This window comes from Labrus bergylta, chromosome 5 (genome assembly GCF_963930695.1).
Source record: "Labrus bergylta chromosome 5, fLabBer1.1, whole genome shotgun sequence".
Lineage (NCBI taxonomy): Eukaryota > Metazoa > Chordata > Actinopteri > Labriformes > Labridae > Labrus > Labrus bergylta.
This window is the reverse complement of record NC_089199.1, coordinates 17,165,613-17,183,741: the sequence shown is the minus strand read 5'-3', so window position 1 is coordinate 17,183,741 and position 18,129 is coordinate 17,165,613. Positions and strand designations below refer to the sequence as shown.

Below are 18,129 nucleotides of genomic sequence, written 5' to 3'. Positions count from 1 at the left end.
TGTAGATCATATATGTGTGAGGACACAGCTGAATGTAAGCAGTGAGGTTATTGTAGGTTTTGCTACACGGATGAGTTGTGACACTTTTCTCGAGAACTATCTTGTGTGTGTGTGTGTGTGTGTGTGTGTGTGTGTGTGTGTGTGTGTGTGTGTGTGTGTGTGTGTGTGTGTGTGTGTGTGTGTGTGTGTATAATGTGTGTTAGCCTGTGTGTGTTTACGGGGCTTCCTATAAATTCGGGCTGCGGTTTCACTTCACATTGAAGGATGAGCAAAACAACACGGTCAAAAGTTGGGAATGGTAGCAAAATAAGGGATCAGTACCAGCCTACTTTTTTGGTACCCTTCTGTTGGGGTGCCAAGGGTACCTAAAGGATCCCTTTTGTTTACTGTTCTTCTTCTTCATTGAACTTAATTAATAGCGGGCTACACTGTGTTGGGCTGCTATGATGTCTCCATCTGGCTTACACTCCGCTTACCAGATAAGGGTACGGTTGGCTGCGGCGATGCAAGCAAGATCAGGGTTTACCGTACCGAACTGAACCAAGCTGTACTGAACCAAACCGGACCGCTTGGTGGAAACATGGCTGTAACGTTACCATTGTTTTTGGGACTGTGCCTTGCATGCTTTGTGGGGCGGCTTTAAATAGCAGCTGTAGTTATTTGGGACGCAGCCATATGACTTAGTGTTCGACTGGAAAAGGTCAACATTATTATGCTTAGATTATATGTTAGTACCTTTCCCCCACTTTGATCACATGGTCCCCTGCAGTATTTAGGGAAAAGGTTAGGGGAAGCTAATCATACAAACTCCATGGATTCCCTGCTGTCAATATGGGATGTCAGCCATGATAAGATGTGGCCCAAATAAAAAGCTTGTCCTCTCAGCTGTTGTTTGCTGCTACAGATACAAGCTCTCAGGATAAGACTATAGAGATGTACACAGAGTATTTCTTTGAGAGTGGAATTTTACAGTATGTTGCAAATTACATATTTTCTCATGAGGAAGCAGTATGTATTTTTCCTTTGTTAGTCAGCCATTAAGCGGACGAGTGTAGTCATGATTACAACATGGATCTGTCAACACAAACAAGATGTTGACATAACCTTGCTTTTACACTTCCTGCTTGTGTTATTTATTTTTTTTAAGTCACTGATCCTGCCCTCTCGGGAGGTTGACAAGCTCCACAGTCCTTCACACTGACACCAAGAGAACATCTCAATACAGCAGCAGCCAACAGCAGAAGATCAAGATTCAGATGAACGGGTCAAAAATAGGTCAGTTGTTTCCGCACTATTCTCATGAGACACAGGGATGTGTCTGAAATACTTGTTTATTTGTAATTCTTGTAAGATATCTGAACTGTCCCTCTCTTGCCTGGGAAGCTTCAGTGCAAGTCCCAACCTGTGCAGTCGTTATCCTGAAGTTAAATGTTCATTATTAATGACAGCCTGACTATATAGGTCAAAACAAAGTGGTCTCTAAATAAGCCTCATGGTGTTTGGAGAAGAATGAGATGCAAATATTGGATATTCCAGGGTAATTAAAGGCGCCTTTATTGGTTATTTACATATTTGTAAAAAATAACATTTTAAAATGGTACAGGGAATGGAAGCTCTACATATGGTCAGACCAACTTATACCTCAGAGCACAAAAAAACAAAAACAGGTCTGAAATCAGTTTAATTCTGCACAGGACTATTCCATTGGTGTTTCTCCTGCTATAGGCTCTGTGATAAAGAACACTGTGACAGGTCTGACCTGTATGTTATACATTGGGTGTGCATGGTGTGCTGCCTAAGGTGTAGGTGTGAGAGGTACAGGGGTAGTGTAGGAGGGGTGGTGTTGTGGTGGAGAGTACTAAACTTTGCTCTTTCGGGAGGCATGTGTTGAAGGTCGGCTGAGAGCAACCTAACCTTCAAATGAATCTTTGTGAGTTCTAGTTGTCTCCTATGTTTATGGCCTTCACGGTGTGTAGATCATAACAAATCCCTGATGTCCCTCTTTACGCTGTATTTCTTCATTGAGTGTGTGTGTGTGTGTGTGTGTGTGTGTGTGTGTGTGTGTGTGTGTGTGTGTGTGTGTGTGTGTGTGTGTGTGTGTGTGTGTGTGTGTGTGTATTTTTTTGGTTCATTTATTCACAGTTGTGCACTTATGGGCTTTGTGTTTTACAATAAGTGTCGTCTCTATCATTGTTTGCCAACAAGGGTCACTTGACACTTTCATAGAAAGATTAGGAGAGGGTCTGAGCTTTCTTTCATATCACACTCAGGGTTTTTGAATGGAATATGATCTAAGATCTGTGACCTCAAATCATTTCTTAAATGCATAATAAAAAAACATTAAACTGAACTGTATCCACCTTTCCCTTTTTTGAGTTGTTGTTCTGCAATTTTAAACCAATTGCTGATGATCCAGTTAGCTGTTATTGCTCATAAGGGCGCATCAGTTTTCATTTCAGTCCGTTTCATAATCAGTAATGGTATGTGCCATCGAACAGTTCCTCTTTCAGACAGATGTCCACATGTATTTTCTTGACCACTAAGAATAACCTATGCAATACTCTTTTAATCTGTATGTGACTCATCTCACTGTGCTGGATAGGCCCTGGTGTTGTTTCTCAAACCCTCACTGGGATTTGTTTCTTTAGCTTAATGATCACACCTTGATTACACAAAGACAGTCACTCTTTGACATATAAAATCCTCTCTCCAAACAATAGGCTGCACTAGTGATGTTCATGTGTCATATACAGTCCACAATTATGCAGTCTGTACGGATTCTGTGGGATTTAGATTTTCTTCAAGATTTGCATTAGTCAGATAGAATAGAGACTGTTCTGCTTATTGTTTGTTGAAATGGAATATTATTAACATGTTGAGCAACCAAACAAGGAAAACAGACAAGGAAATAATGTTTGTTTGAAAAACAAGTTAAGCAAGTATTTTGTTCCTGGAATACTCCTGCTGTTAAATTCCTGTATTGACCTTACAGCTTTACATTTAGAATTGACTGGTAAATGTGTTGTAACTCAACTTGTACATGTGTGCTTATAAAGTGCACTATAAAAATACAGAATAATCCTTTATACAACTCTATGTTCATTTAATTTAAAGGCCTATAACATTTGGTGTATGCCTATTATGGTTCTAGGACTTTCTGTGGTAGTTTTGGTGCATGACTATATGCTGTAATGGATCCAGAATTAAACAGAGTCATATGAAACCATATAGCCTGACTCAGTCCATGTTATCAGCTTGTGAGGGGAGGAGGAGGATGTTTGGGGCAGGTAGGCTGCACCTCCCTCTTTCCAGTATTGGAGACAGCCTTAGAGAACACGCACATTCACAAACACACGCATACAGAGTGGGTGTGTGCACACAGTGTGCATCAGTGTGAGCGCTCGGCAGGCTGCTGCTGCTGTTGGACGCACGTACACATCGCCAGGCTGCTCCGCGCTCCATCAGACAGACGCCCATGATGAGAGGCTGCTCCAGCCGACCAAAGCTTGCGCAGAACCAGGACAGAGCGGGTAAGACAGCTCGCTTTTGACGCTCAAATAGACTGTGCAGTTTTCTATTTGGCATGTTGATCCGAAGGACAGAGAGAGAGAGAGAGCGAGAGAGAGAGAGAGAGGGTGTTTGGAAGAGCAGCCATTCAAGACGTAAACAAGCGCCGACGTGCTGCGCCTGTGTCGCTGTGTTGACGCTGCCTCCGAGACCTTTCCCCTACATTTCAACTACAGGCGATTATCTAGGTTTTTAGAGGAAGTTACCAGTCTCATCTTACACCGCTGTAATCGTAGTTTAACACTGCTGTTAAACTGTTGTTGGTGGGACGGTGGCATGTTTATTTGGATGCAGAAATTAGAAAACACAAACGTAAGCTTAGCGGAGGTTTCTTTATTTTTTATATTAGGCTGATTTCCCCACACATTGATCGTGATGGACAAGCTGTTGCAGAGGATGGTTGGCGTTTTCTGGTCTTTTTTTCTTTTTTTTATGTTGTTGCTTATAGGCTATTTTGGCTGCTGCGATGCGTAGCCAACATGAAAGTCTTAAAGACACTGAATGCTGGGTTCATGAGCTGAATATGAAGCGGTGGGTCTGCAGACTGCTTACCCGCTGATTGTTATGTGTACTGTACAAACTGTAGCCTACTTGAGGATGACTTTGCCACTATATACACGCTAAAGTCTGCTAGCTGCAATCAGAGCCTGGAGGAGGAGCACTGATCTGTTTCCTGTTCATGTCCTGGTGTGCTACAGTGTACAAGAAACCTCATTTAACCTCAGTGGAAACCATCATACACAGTCCATACAGTGCTTCAATGAAGGACTGTCTGCTGCTGTTTATGTCATGTCAACAGATTAGACAAGCTTCTTTAAATAGCCCAACAAATAATACAAGCTGTCCAACAAACTTGTATGTTGCTCAGTTTGTATGGGTTTTTCAAATGCATCCTAATGTGGGTTTGTTTTTTTTTTCCAGCTGGAAAGGCTGGAAATACAACCTAGCATGAGTAAGTGTGTCATTTATATGTGGACCTAATGAACCTGACATTATAGTCTGCTAGCAGTCAGGGAATTTGAGAAAGAAGAGAGAACTTTTTAATTATAACCTCCATCTCAACCATATTTAGGTCACAGGCCTGTTAATCTACCAGCACAGACTGAATCTAAAGCCTCAATGTGTGTGCTTCAGATCTATCTCCGTAAGGGACAAAAAACAATAATAGATGAGCTTTTTATTCTGAAAATATGTTTGGCACACCTGTGCAATGAAAGGTAATCTGACAAAACGTCCTGGTGAATGTTTTACTTTAAGGTTTGTTGTTGGGAATAAGATAGAGATACATGAATGTATCTTCTCTATCTTCGTGATAACTACTTTTTGTTGGTGTGATCAAATCTTTATCTTTATAGTAATGTCTAAGGCTGTTGTTGTACTAAAGGCACCGTGCTCATTGGAGATGGACAGAATATTAGAAACCCATTTATTCAGACACAAAATTCAAACCTTTTTAAGCATGACATCCTGCAGAGGAAATGTAGAATCTGTTACAAGGCAGCTGAGTTGTATGACATTCCAAGTGTTTCTGAGCCAACACACAAGAGTAGACTGCCATCTCATGGACACTGTCTGCTCATGCAAAAGGTGTTGCTTCTCTAAGTGCCTGTAAGTCACAGTTTCTGTGATGTTTATTAAAGAATGGCATATATATAATATTGATGTTACCTGTAATGAAATCAATAGAAAACGTGTGTGTGTGACCAAGAGATGGTAGGACTTGTCATTATAGGCCTTGTTTACGAGAGATATCTTCAGTTCTAGGATAAGTGCTGTTAGTTATAATATTAACTCTGCTTATACTCAAGTACACTGAGCCAGCCTGCAAACACCAGGACCTTAAAGGTGAGGGAGATACATGGTATTCCTCAATCCTTCATTTAATATGTGTTGTTATAGCCTGTTTCTCTGCTCTGACCTGTTAACAAATCTCTTACATAAAAGGGCCTATTGTCTGTTTACGAAACAAAACATTGTGATTCATAAAAAAAAAAACGTGATGTGCATATCTCCTTTTTTTAAACGCTCCTATCTATCCCAACATAGCAAATAACAAGGTCTCTTTGTCCCTTAACTTTCCATAACAAAGTAAGATAGAGTTTTTCTTCAGGGCAAAAAGCCATTTTCCAGATTTAGAATCAGCCCATATTTTCCAATTGAAATGCTATAGGAAAAGAACAGCAGAATCTGGGATATTAAATAATTCATACAAAATAGAGAAAACTTCTTCCTGTACTACCAGAATAGCCCTTCCCCTCTTGACTGAGTCATATTAATGATAATATCTGTGCCGTACTTAAAGTGACAATAACCCTGAATGGTTTTGTAGATAAACAGTACATTTTGCAAGCAGTCCTGTGAAATAGTCAAATTCAACCAAGGGTCATGTATTTTGCAAACCTTTGTGCTAGGATAAGGCCAAACATAACGCAATCTTTCTGCCATGTCAAACACATGGTGAAAGCGTACAACCACAGGTGTTCGATGCAGTCAAGCTGATTATGCTTCTGCTCAGGTTAAAGAGGCCAAGCTGTGCTGGTCTATGTGTGGTCACCATATCATGAGGATCATTTTTTTAACCTTATTGATTTATATGTCCCACATGATCATGCTGTGCCTCCTTAACTTGCAGAGCTGGAGAGATGGCATAATGAATCAAGCAACATTCTTAGTCATGTGTTGAAAACCAGGTTGTGCTGGTTGATCCTGCAGGCCTTTAATCCAACATTTGTTGCTTTTTTCTCAGCTGCTATTGCATAAAAGGATGGAGTATAACTCATTCTTTTACTAATAGAATTATTTTTGCACACCACATTTTTAAAGATGATATTGTAAGTACAATGAAACTGAAACAATAGCTAATCTTTTAAAAATGCACTTGCAACTTACACTCAAAGAGGTGTAACCTTTTGAAAAGGCTTTTTACATGGATTGAGCAGATCAAGCCCCAGAAAGTTAAGGGATAGAAACTTTGAGTTCATGTTATGCTGTGAACTCCTCTGTAGATGCAGAACTGTAAAAAGGAGCTGAACCGGAAGACTGGAACAGCTGTGTGAAATAATTGCAGCAAATTAATTTGAACTCAATATTAATTTGCAACAAAATGTATAAATGTGGTGAAATGAGTTCTCTCTACTGAGCCATTATGAGTAAACATTTTATAAAATAATACAATTTGTTTATAGCCGCTTTGAAGTTCATAAAAACATACACATGCATCTTTTTCTGAATTAACCTTCACATTTAATTTGTTTACATTTTCAGCTTAAGTTTCAATAAGCTTGAGTTTAAAAAAAAGAGATAATTTAAAATGATATAAGAGACCTCTGGTTTATCACAAAACGGGGTTTCCCTACAGTTCAGTAGTAGCCAAGCTCTGATCATAAATAAACCGATTTAACTTTAATCTTTGTTGGCTCAACCTCATCCTGGTGCCGTAATGCTCGAAAATACCCAGCAGCACAGTTTATGTTACTTACGGTTCAGCAGAAATATGCTGCGCCCGTACTGCTGTCATTACGGTCGAGCAAACCGGATCACGTGGCCACAGCACAGGGGAGAAAGACCGGGGGGTTTTTCTGCTGGACTATCTCCATCCTCGCAGAGCTGAGCTGATGAAACACCGGTCACCTTCGGAGCAGCATCACGGGAAAAGGCCCCGTGTTCCCGCCGCGGCCACCTCCACCTCCACCTCCACCTCCACCTCCTCGCAAGACGGAATGGGGGACAAAACACCGACAAATCCGCGGGAACTCACTCAAAATCCGCTGAAGAAGATCTGGATGCCGTGCGAAAATGGCCTTCCTGAAAAACACATTTCTCAAAGAAAGGGTGCGGTATGAAAACGTGGCGACACTTGTTAGCATCTTTATGTACAGCTATTCACCTCGTAGTTTTCAACAGGTGTGTCTAATTTATTAAAAGAGATTGTTTGTTCGCTTTTGCCGTGCACGCAGCCAGACCCTCTGTTGTGGACTGAATAATTAAAGCTACTCTGTCACCTGCATTTAGCATCATTTCACGACCTGCTTTAACCTTCTTGCTAACGCTGCCACGGTTATGAGTTCAGGTGTCTTGCTGTGCTCGCCTGCTGCAGCCATCTGGTCCACTGTGTTATATAAGGACTGACTGAATGCTCATGCAGATGAAGGCAGCTCGCATCGAGGAGAAAGGCCTGGTACTGGGACGTTCATATCATTGTTACTGATTGCCAAGTCAATCACCAGCTGTTGGTAAACAGGAATTGTGTCTCTGCAGTCATGTGAGTGATTTGCACAGCGGATGAGCTTTTGCAATTGATCTGCGTTTACAGTACATTGGTCACTTCACTGTGACCAGTGTCCCCCCCACTGTGGAGTGACTGAGAAAGGGGTTTTTGGGGTCATTCCACTTTTCTGAACTACATAAATACACAAGTTTACAGACTTAATCTTTTAAACCCTGCCAAAAAAAACTATTGTGCTCTCTCACCCGGAAAGCTGTGCAATCACACTGAGAGTCTGAGTGTTGAAACTAGTGTCTGTGAGGTGTTTCACAGTTTCTCACACATGTCCTGGTGCCACTGTGACCTCTGCTCTGCGTGACAGCTTTGTCATGGTTGTGCAATGTGACGTTTTCTTCATTGCCCACAATACTGGATTGCATGTGAAAATAAGGACAATGCAGTGTTAATATGAAACTTTTATATTATCATCCTATTGTGTAATATGCAAGATTGTGTATGTGCAGATTTCGAACGGCATGGAGCCAAACCTGAGGCTATGAAAGAAATTTAAGAAGACTTTGAATATCCATACTTTTTCTGTGAAGTGACGCACACAGCAATCACACACTGAAAGTCACATCTTTCATGTGCCTTTTATGTGTGTGATGAACTCATGACTGAAGCTACATTTTTCCTCGCCTTTCGTTGCAGTATGCATGACCAACTGTCCCACCCTGATTGTGACAGTGGGCCTTCCTGCCAGGGGGAAGACCTACATCTCCAAGAAGCTGACCCGCTATCTTAACTGGATCGGAGTGCCCACCAGAGGTACCACTTTTTAGGATTGTCTGATAAGGCAGAGCCATTTTCATTTTGTCTTGAGGTGATCCTAAATGTTCTTACCTCCATCTTTTCCACAGAGTTCAATGTTGGGCAGTACAGGAGAGAGTTTGTGAAGATCTACAAGTCCTTTGAGTTCTTCCGTCCAGACAACGAGGAGGGGTTAAAGATCAGACGGTAAGAGCGACAACTGTCCTTCAGCGGCCTAAACAAGTTACTTCACACCAGCCATTCTATACCTTTTTGTTTTTAATTGACTTTGGACAGTGCCTGGTTTTTAAATACGCCAGAATTAGCACAATAGCTACATTTAATCTGTAGATCTAAGGCAGGTACTTACAAAATGATGTGGGAGATATTTGGTAGCTGTCAGTGTTTAAAATGTTACACATACTGATCTTATTGCACTAGCAGAAATGAAAAGGTTTCTTGTCCAAAGTCCTTATTGAAGAGGGACCCTATGGGTTTTTACGTGCTCGTTATGTGACCAGGTCGAAAGACAATACATGAGGAAATGTCATTTTGTGCACTTAAGCCTGTGCTTACTGAGAAGTGAGAAAATGTCTTGAGAGGGGTACACACTACAAGGTAATCGGGCTGATTTTGGACCCGATTCCCCCCCATCTGACCAAAGTCAGCAAAGGCCCGATTATCTATTGCTCCAAAGATTATCTTGCCAGATTATCCTGTGGTGTGAGGTGTGTTAAGAGTGATTTTTACCTCTCCGATGTGCTTGGAAGACCCGATTTTAAATCAGAAATATTAAACGTGTTCAATATTCACGATCGTGGAACGGAACAATAGCCAATAGGGAAGCAAGCTGACTAAAGCAGGAAGCACAACAAACATTACCATGGTGACAACAGCAATTGTGAAGCATAAAGTTAAATGGATGTCATGAATTCAGGACCAATTTGTTGATTTGTGGCAACAACAAGAATTATATACAACGTGTCCTGTAAAACAAACCACAGTCCAACTGACAAGGGAAGGAGTTGGACCAAAATGTTTACCGTAATGGACGTACCAGCTAACAGCTAGCCACGTTTAGCTTTCCCGTCATGTTTGTATATTCTTGAATGGCGTCTGACAGCGCGAGATTACATGTTGTGATAGTCGAGACTCTGGTTGTCGGTGAATGAATGAATGAATGAATGAATGGGTCGGTGTGTGGTGTGCTGAGTTGATCGTCTCGTTGCACGCCACACACTCTGAGATCTGAAATGTTAATTGGTCATGATTGTTGTCGTGGGTGGGGTCTTTCAGATTTTCGAAATCGTGTAAGATTTTAAAAATCGTTTAGTGTGTACCAGGTCTTGTGTGATGGAACTGTGCCAGTTTGAGCTTAATAATATTTAAAAAGAATGTGGTGTCTGTTTTATATTAACAGACAGTGTGCTTCAGCCGCCTTGAATGATGTGCGACAGTATCTCACAGAGGAAGGAGGCCAAGTTGCGGTAGGTAAAAAGCTGTTCCTGGTTTAAATGTAGTCGTGAGTACCCATACAGATTACAACTCTTAGAATCGTATCCATATTTGTTCCGTCCTAAACAGGTTTTTGATGCAACCAACACAACCAGAGAGAGGAGGGAAACCATCATCCAATTTGCAGAGCAGAATGGCTTTAAGGTAACAAATCAAAGAACAGCGTGAAGTGCATTAGTTGACATTCACATCAAGCTTGATTCCTTCCCTCTTGTTCTTCCCCCAGGTGTTCTTTGTTGAGTCTGTGTGTGAAGACCCAGACGTCATCCAGGAGAACATAGTGGTGAGTGTCTGGAGTTTATCTCATTTGTTTGATCTTAAGAGGCTTATTTCCCGTTTTTTTTATTTCTCACACTCGCCTGCTTTTTCCTGTGTTCAGCAAGTGAAGCTGGGGAGCCCCGACTACACCAACTGTAACACAGAAGAAGCAGTGGAAGACTTCATGAAGAGGATCAAGTGTTATGAGAACTCCTATGAGACGCTGGATGAAGTCTTGGACAGGTGAGGTGAAGCTGGGCTCCAAAATGTTGTTTTAAGAACAGTCAAAATCAACAACAAAAAAAAACAGCAATCATTAGTTAAGCAAATTGACCTTTTTTGAAGCACATTCTGGTCTTAGTTTAATAAACAAGATTGTAGAATTATCTGTCAGTTAAGAAATCTGATCAGCACCAACTTTTGTCGTTAAAGCCGCCATTCTGTAAAATGGTCTTTTCCCAGTTTTGAGCTGAATGATTTATGTGTCTGTGTGTATCTCCTCAGGGATCTCTCCTACATTAAAATTGTAGACGTGGGTCAGAGGTACTTGGTCAACAGGGTGTTGGACCACATCCAGAGCCGGATCGTCTACTACCTCATGAATATTCACATCACGCCACGCTCCATCTACCTATGTCGCCATGGTGAGAGTGAGCTCAATGTCAAGGGTCGAATTGGAGGAGACTCGGGCCTCACACCTGGAGGCAAAAAGGTATATTTTTCATAACAGAGATAGGTGTATCTTTAGAGCTGCTTCTTTTTTTTTTTTTTCTCTTACCAAACAAAACAAAAGTCACATTTTGCCACACACAGAGTTGCATGTTCCACATGTTTTTCTCCATGCAGTTTGCTAAGAAGCTGAGCAACTTCATCCAGTCACAGGTCATTAGCGACCTGAAGGTTTGGACCAGTCAGATGAAGAGAACTATCCAGACGGCCGAGGCTCTCAGTGTGCCCTATGAACAGTGGAAGGTCCTGAACGAGATCGATGCAGTGAGTGTCACGTGTTTGACTGCTCATGCGACTGTTTTCTACAATGTGTGCTGTCAGCAAAGCTTAATCTAGGTGTAATGTCATTTTAGGGAGTGTGTGAGGAGTTGATGTACGAGGAGATCCAGGACCACTATCCTCTGGAGTTTGCTCTGAGGGACCAGGACAAATACCGGTATCGGTACCCGAAAGGAGAGGTCAGTCAGTATGGTTATGTAAAGGGGGGGAAGTGAGATATCTCTCTCAATTTTGAGGTTGCGTACGATGGTTTTTTTCTGTTAGAATTTGAGTTTTTCCAATTTAGTGTCGGTCCTCTTTTTGTGATCAGAAGGAAACGCACTCTGTCACAGAAAAAGACGTAACCAAAAACACAATTAAGAGTTATCCAGATGGCCAACGTCCAATAACTCTCTGCTAATGAGTCTCAAAATGTACCGGCAAGCCTCTAAAGACGGATTTGGCCAAAAAACAGAACCCAGTTAGTAAAGACTTCACTGTAGTGTGTGTGTGTGCTGTGGGTTTGTTTACTGTGTGTCTGAATGTCCTCTGGTGTGTTCTCACTTTAAGTCCATCCCATTACCTCTCCATTAATCTAACACAGGAAGATGGATACGGGCATTAGTTGCTCCGCAGGCAGACGCTGCTGTTAATGTTTGGCTCTGGGGAATATGGTGAAGCTAATGTTGGTCTAGATGGCGTAAATAGATTTTTTTTTTTTTCCACCTTCTAAAATGTGAATGTATTTACCTGTGATTGATTATTCACCGTGTGTAAAGAAAAATGTACTGAATGGAGGTTTTAGTCAACAGAAGCGTTACAGCTCTGGCTCTGTTTTATGCCACCTTCAGATATAAAGATGATTTCTCTCAGGGTTGCTCTCACATTAATGGATTGATTTAAGATGAAATAATCTACCCGGCCTCTACATCAAGTATATTGTGTCGCAGTCAAACAGCAGTCTGCATCTGTCTTATTTGTTTCTTTTATGACTCAGTCCTATGAGGATTTGGTGCAGCGCTTGGAGCCTGTGATCATGGAGCTGGAGAGGCAAGAGAACGTGCTGGTCATCTGTCACCAGGCCGTCATGCGCTGCCTGTTGGCTTATTTCCTGGACAAGACAGCAGGTAAGCCCTGTCACAGAACCTCATGTTTAAATAAGGCAATTTAACAGGCATACACAACGAAACACACATGCTGTTTAATTCACTTCTTAAGAGCTTATTCAACAGAACTGTGGGAAATGTAGGAGGTCACTTACCTCACAAAGTAGATCACGTTAACTGAGGGAATAATGTTCTCCCATATATGGTTAAGACCTGCACAAAGAAACATTCAGTGAGAGTTTCTGTAAGCCTGAGGAATAAGAGTAGCTTAATCTTCACTTATATATTTGATAATGTCTGTTTTGAAAAAGGTATTGGATGAAACATTGTCTACAGACATTTTGTGTTTCACTGACCTGATCATAATCATGGTTTTCCTTGGATCCCTTCTATAAAAATACTTCTTTGTAGTTTATCTCTCATGTTTTGTTTATTTCAATATATTAACTCTTAATTTCCCATGACAATAAGAAACAACATCTTCCACCTTTTTTAAATCTATATTATTCTCCCTGTCGATGAGTGAACTTGCACATGAATTGAAAAGTCAGCAACTCTCGTTCATAATGGTAAACCATCTCTCTGTAGTACAGCCTATGAAGAGTGGCTTGTTCAAGTGTCTGATAGCCTGATGAGTGTGCTGTGGTGTTGACACATTAGTGGTTAGTTAGTGGACACATCTGACGCCTCACTTTGCAGGTTCATGTTTTAGGTATTTTGATAAGTTACTTGCTTTAAGAATGTAACATGGTATGTTGCCAGATACAGAACCCCGATGATGGATGCCTCCTTTGACTACTAGAAAATTAATGTTTTCAAATAAAACACCTCAGGAGTGTTAGTTTTCAAAGTGAGTTTCATGAAGTGTTGTTGTGCTATGTTTGCCTTCCCACAGAGGAGCTTCCGTACCTAAAGTGCCCGCTGCACACCGTGCTGAAGCTAACGCCGGTGGCCTATGGTAGGTGTGGTCTCCTGATTGTATATAATGATAGTAGTCTGAATAGTTGTGTGAAACACCTCTTTGCCAACTCAGCTGATGAAACCAAACTTGTGTTTGAATGCTCAGGCTGTAAGGTGGAGTCCATTTGCCTGAATGTGGAGGCTGTCAACACACACCGAGAAAGACCAGAGGTGGGTATAACAACAACATGCAAACATACACTCAATCGAACTGACCCACTTACTGCAAGGTACAATGGTACAGGTTTGTGTTTCAGCCTCTGGTGATGAACTGTAAGTGAACATTTGTGGCAGCATATTCTGTACAGGTTTTACCCGCATTCTTTCTGATGAGAGCTTTTCATAATCTTCATAATCGCCGTTATGAAGAGAAAAAAAAACTGCTCAGAGCAGGTGTCTGTGATGGATTATGTGTGGAGTCTATGTAACCATAGGATTAAAGAAACGAGGCTAAACGACACACCCTTTAAATAAATATGCTTTTCTGAGTAAATGATGTTCCAGTGTCTCAATGCGAATGTCACCTTTAGCAGAAAGTATAAAGACTGTGGAAACACTGTTTTTGTAGGTGTGTAATGTGATGCGTTTTGAGAATGAAGGATCAAATGTTTACTTGCATTAGACTACAGATAATCAAGATGAAGCAGACATGTAGCCACAGTCTGTCCTTACTCATTTGCAGCATCGTGCTCTCCCAAAATTCACATGGATTCATGAAGACGGAACAAACTTCTTGTGGGCACTGGAACACTGCAATGATAGAACAGCAGGAATCGAAAGTTAGAGTCTAGTTGTCCAGACCACTCGTGAGTTCTCCTCTTAAAGCAGGTACTATCATCTGATTGTACATTAAGTCTCGGATGGACAACAACAAAGGAAAAAATACTATCTGGGTTCACCTTGTGCTCTTGTCCACTAAACGATATCCAGTTTACTATCTGCCTGAATCAATGTGAACGAAGCGTTGGCCTAAGCCATGCTGTGGCATGTTATGCTCAGTTTGAGCCAACTTCAAAATTAACAAAAATACAGTAAAGATAAGTAATCGGACCTTAACCAGAACAAATAATTCAAGCTTACAGGTTAAGTTTAAGAACTTGAGAAGATTATTCATAACCATGCAGCCCCTGCAGGTTCTAAAAGTATGTCATGTTTTGAAGCTGAGAATAATCTGTTTGAAGTGTAAGCATGCCATGGTTCAGTTGAGATCATGTGACTGACAACAGCAAATTAAACCATGTGAACAAAACAGCATCCTCTTAATAGTATCCTTCTTCCCGATTTGTCCGGTGTGTTGACAGTTGACAGTTGATATCATATATCCCATGTGTTTTGATTCCCTCCCCCTCTCTGTGCTTTTTGTTTTATCAAACAGAACGTAGAAGTGTCGCGGATGTCAGAGGAGGCTTTGCTAACTGTGCCAGCTCACCAATGAGGCAGTGCCCCTCACCCCACCCCCGACCCCCTCCTCCATTCCCCCTCTGTACGCACACTCTACCAAACTGAGCATCCCTGCATTGAATCACTCCTCACTCTACGTCGTTCTTGTGTTCTGTTCGTCCTTAAATTCTATTTTTAAGAAGTGATAATGGGGATAATTGACTGGAATCCAGTTAAGAATTTTGATTATTAATCCTTATATGGCACAAATCTCGTGTCGCACATGTTCTCCAATTTTTGGAGCTTGCTTAAAAAGCAGATTCTTGTTCTAACTGAAGTGTCATCCAAACTGTGAAGCAACGAAACTCCAGCCACACCCGTTTTTTTTAGGTTTTTTTTTTTTGTTGGAGCCGTGATTAAGTGTAGTTTATTGTCTCATCCAATCTGTCTGTGAAGTTGATTTAGCTATTTTATCTTAACAAGTGTCTGTTCAGTTCATTTTTCTGTTGGAAGAAGTCAGGACACAAAAAAATCTCAGTTTCACAAACATGCACAAAAACCAGATTGTTCTTATTTTTTATTTTGCACACAGAATAAACTTTTTATTTCTTTTCAGCATGTCTAATTGTACAGTTGGTCTCTGGTTTAAAGGTGTCAAACACTGTCTACTAATCCCAGGAGACTCTGAAGTAGAGACACACTTTTTTTTTTTGTTTTTGTTTTTTTTTCTTGAGCAATGTGAAGGCTCTTACAGTGTATTTATATCACTGATCCAAAACAAGAGAAGGATTAATCTGTTTAATGTTTTAAATAAACACTCTTACAATTCATGTATCCTTTAAAACTCTTCTTGTGCATCATTTTAGCAGGTTTGAAATGAACGCTTTTCCTCTGTAATGTTGGAGTCTAGATCTCGGGGGGTGGGTATATGCTTTTACTGTGAAGGACAGTCTTCAGCTTACGTAGGTCTAGCCCACTGAGCTGGACATCCATTACTCATGTTACTCATGCAGATCAAAAGAGTCTGCATATTTCCTTCCTGTTCTTACTATCTACTGATCAGATGTGTTCAGTGTACTTCCTGCTCACTCTTCTGTGGAGCGGTTTGCTCATTCATTCATATGCAAAGACTCTGCTGGGATGCATAATGAAAGTGCTGCCATTCATCAGCCTGAACAGAAGTCTTACTGTGTGACAAACACACATTTCCCTCTGGCTAGAATAACAGTTACTACAAAATGTATGTGTGTTATTCACAGCTGGAAATACTTCAATTTTTCTCAAAGGCGTTATCATTAAAGAGGTTATGCAATGTAAAAAATGTACCAAGCCTTTGTTTATATAGCACTTTTCAAAAGCAAGAAGTGCTTTACCATTAAAACAAGCAAATAAATAGTCAAAACAAATACAAAAAAATCTACAAATAATAAAACAAATAATTTGGTTCACCAGCTCATGGTGTGATGATAAAAAACACTGAAAAACGTGCTTAAATCACAAGCATCTGTCAACTGTTGGTCTGCTTTTTGCATCTTCATTCAATTTAAAATGATCTCCAATTTGGCAAAATGTCTCCAGAACCATTTCATGTACATTGCATTAACAAGTTGGAGTAACAGTAACTGCAAGAACAACGGGATAAAACAAAATAACATTGTGTAGCACTTTCCTTTGTTTATATTTGGTTCCTATCCAAATAAAAGCTGGTGTTTCCTCTCTTCGTGAACGTGTTGGCACACATTTATGAAATTCCCCTGACACTGATGTGTTTCCCTCTGCAGAATGTGAACATCCATCGTACCACTGAAGACGCCCTGCAGACCGTCCCTGCTCACCTCTAACCGCCTGCTGCAGCTCCACCTCCATTCTCTTCCCTCTTTGGACGCACTCTGGTGTTTATTCACTTTTCCCGTCTGCACAGCCTGCTCATAGTGGTGACTGCCTGGGTGATGTGCCTTGTTCTACCCCTAAAACATCTCCACCACCTTTTCCTCGTGACTGTCTTTTCAAGGAAATTTGAAGGAGCCCAACCTGAACACGTGTGTGAGGGCCTTTTTTCCCAAAGCTGCTCAATGTTTTCACTGAGCTCAGCAGGTCCACTCCATCAGTCAGGTGGTTGTCTTGCACTGAGGGGATTCTTTACACCTGACTCCTGCGTCATTGTGTCTATTTTCACTGAGGTGTCTTTATTTGTGCAACAGTGAACCTGGCATTGAAGCTTATAGTAATATTTTAGTGTATTAACCGTGTGGTGCCATCAAATGACCATGTGACTTTCTGCTTCATGTGTGGTGTGGTATTGGGTTGTGCAATCATTGTTCAATGTGAAGGTGTCTTAATAAGTTATCATGTGCAATGAGATTTATATCTACTTGTAAAGAAATACTAAAATATGACTATTTAAATAATGAATACCTGAACAAACTGGCTTATTAAAGTGTTCTTACATGAAGGGAGTGAAGCCACTTTCATTTTATACTTATGGGTTAAATAAAGTCTCTACGAAGGATTCTATCAACAGACCTTTAGTTCATAATAAAAAACATAGTTAACACTTTTTAGTGAAGAACTTACCAGAGGCCAAAAGAAACATGTAATATCAGCTCAAAGATCAAATGTACCTCCCTACTCAACTACAATAAAGATATTTTTATAAACCAACCTGTCTGTATCTCTCTTACTGTGGGTAGACTCATTTCATACATAACAGTTTTCACCCCTCCCCCACCTAAAAAAAGAAAAACGATATTGTTGCACATATCAGAAAAAAAAAGTTTGAAGTTAACTTTCGGTTGCCTTATTATTTACTGTTAAGTGTCAAAAAGTGAAGGAAAGGTGACTTTTACATAATTACTGTTAAGGTGTAAGCTGAGCAGTGTGATGATCCTGAGCAGTGTGCATTCAAAGGTGACTTAAATATCTATCTTGGCATTGCCATGGCTAAAAATGTGGCCACAAAGCTCCTCTTCGACTTCAACCTGAGCTTAAAAGTGTAACAGTGGCAGAGTTAAATAAAAGTATTTTTGTAAACATGTACCCCAGAAGCAGGTGTGTTACTAGTTTTAATGAAAAAAATCAACATGCACATCCCTTAGGGGGCACTGGGTCCAAAAACACCAAAAAGGTAAGGAGAAGCAAACAAGATCTTCACACCAAGAAGCTCCCGTTTGAAGGATTTATTAAAAAGTGACGTTTTAGAGTCAACGTGCTCGTCCTCAGACTTGAAAGTGTATTCTCATAAAATACACTTTCAAGTCTGAGGCTCGAAACGTCACTTATCAATAAATCCTTCAAACGGGAGCTTCTTGGTGTTGCTATTTTTTGTCTAAAAGAAACCACCTC

General features: G+C 40.7%; 1 protein-coding gene across 6 annotated transcripts; it reads left to right on the top strand.

Moving 5' to 3' along the window:
- Nucleotides 1-111: 111 nt before the first annotated feature.
- LOC109983899 (6-phosphofructo-2-kinase/fructose-2,6-bisphosphatase 4) lies at nt 112-17,448 on the top strand. 6 transcript variants are annotated; one of them, XM_020633834.3, is made up of 15 exons: nt 7,123-7,398; nt 8,483-8,599; nt 8,692-8,788; nt 10,002-10,068; nt 10,166-10,240; nt 10,323-10,379; nt 10,476-10,597; nt 10,859-11,066; nt 11,201-11,347; nt 11,437-11,541; nt 12,339-12,468; nt 13,343-13,405; nt 13,514-13,578; nt 14,783-14,890; nt 16,569-17,448. In XM_020633834.3, the coding sequence occupies exons 1-14, from the start codon at nt 7,182-7,184 to the stop codon at nt 14,840-14,842; spliced, it is 1,530 nt and encodes a 509-aa protein (XP_020489490.2). In that variant the 5' UTR covers nt 7,123-7,181; the 3' UTR covers nt 14,843-14,890; nt 16,569-17,448. The 6 variants fall into 6 exon arrangements, with proteins under 6 accessions (XP_020489495.1, XP_020489494.1, XP_020489492.1 ...); XM_020633839.3 differs by lacking the exons at nt 7,123-7,398; nt 16,569-17,448 and adding an exon at nt 112-1,275 and having other exon boundaries at nt 14,783-15,621; XM_020633838.3 differs by lacking the exons at nt 7,123-7,398; nt 14,783-14,890 and adding an exon at nt 3,314-3,530.
- The last annotated feature ends 681 nt before the right edge of the window (nt 17,449-18,129 follow it).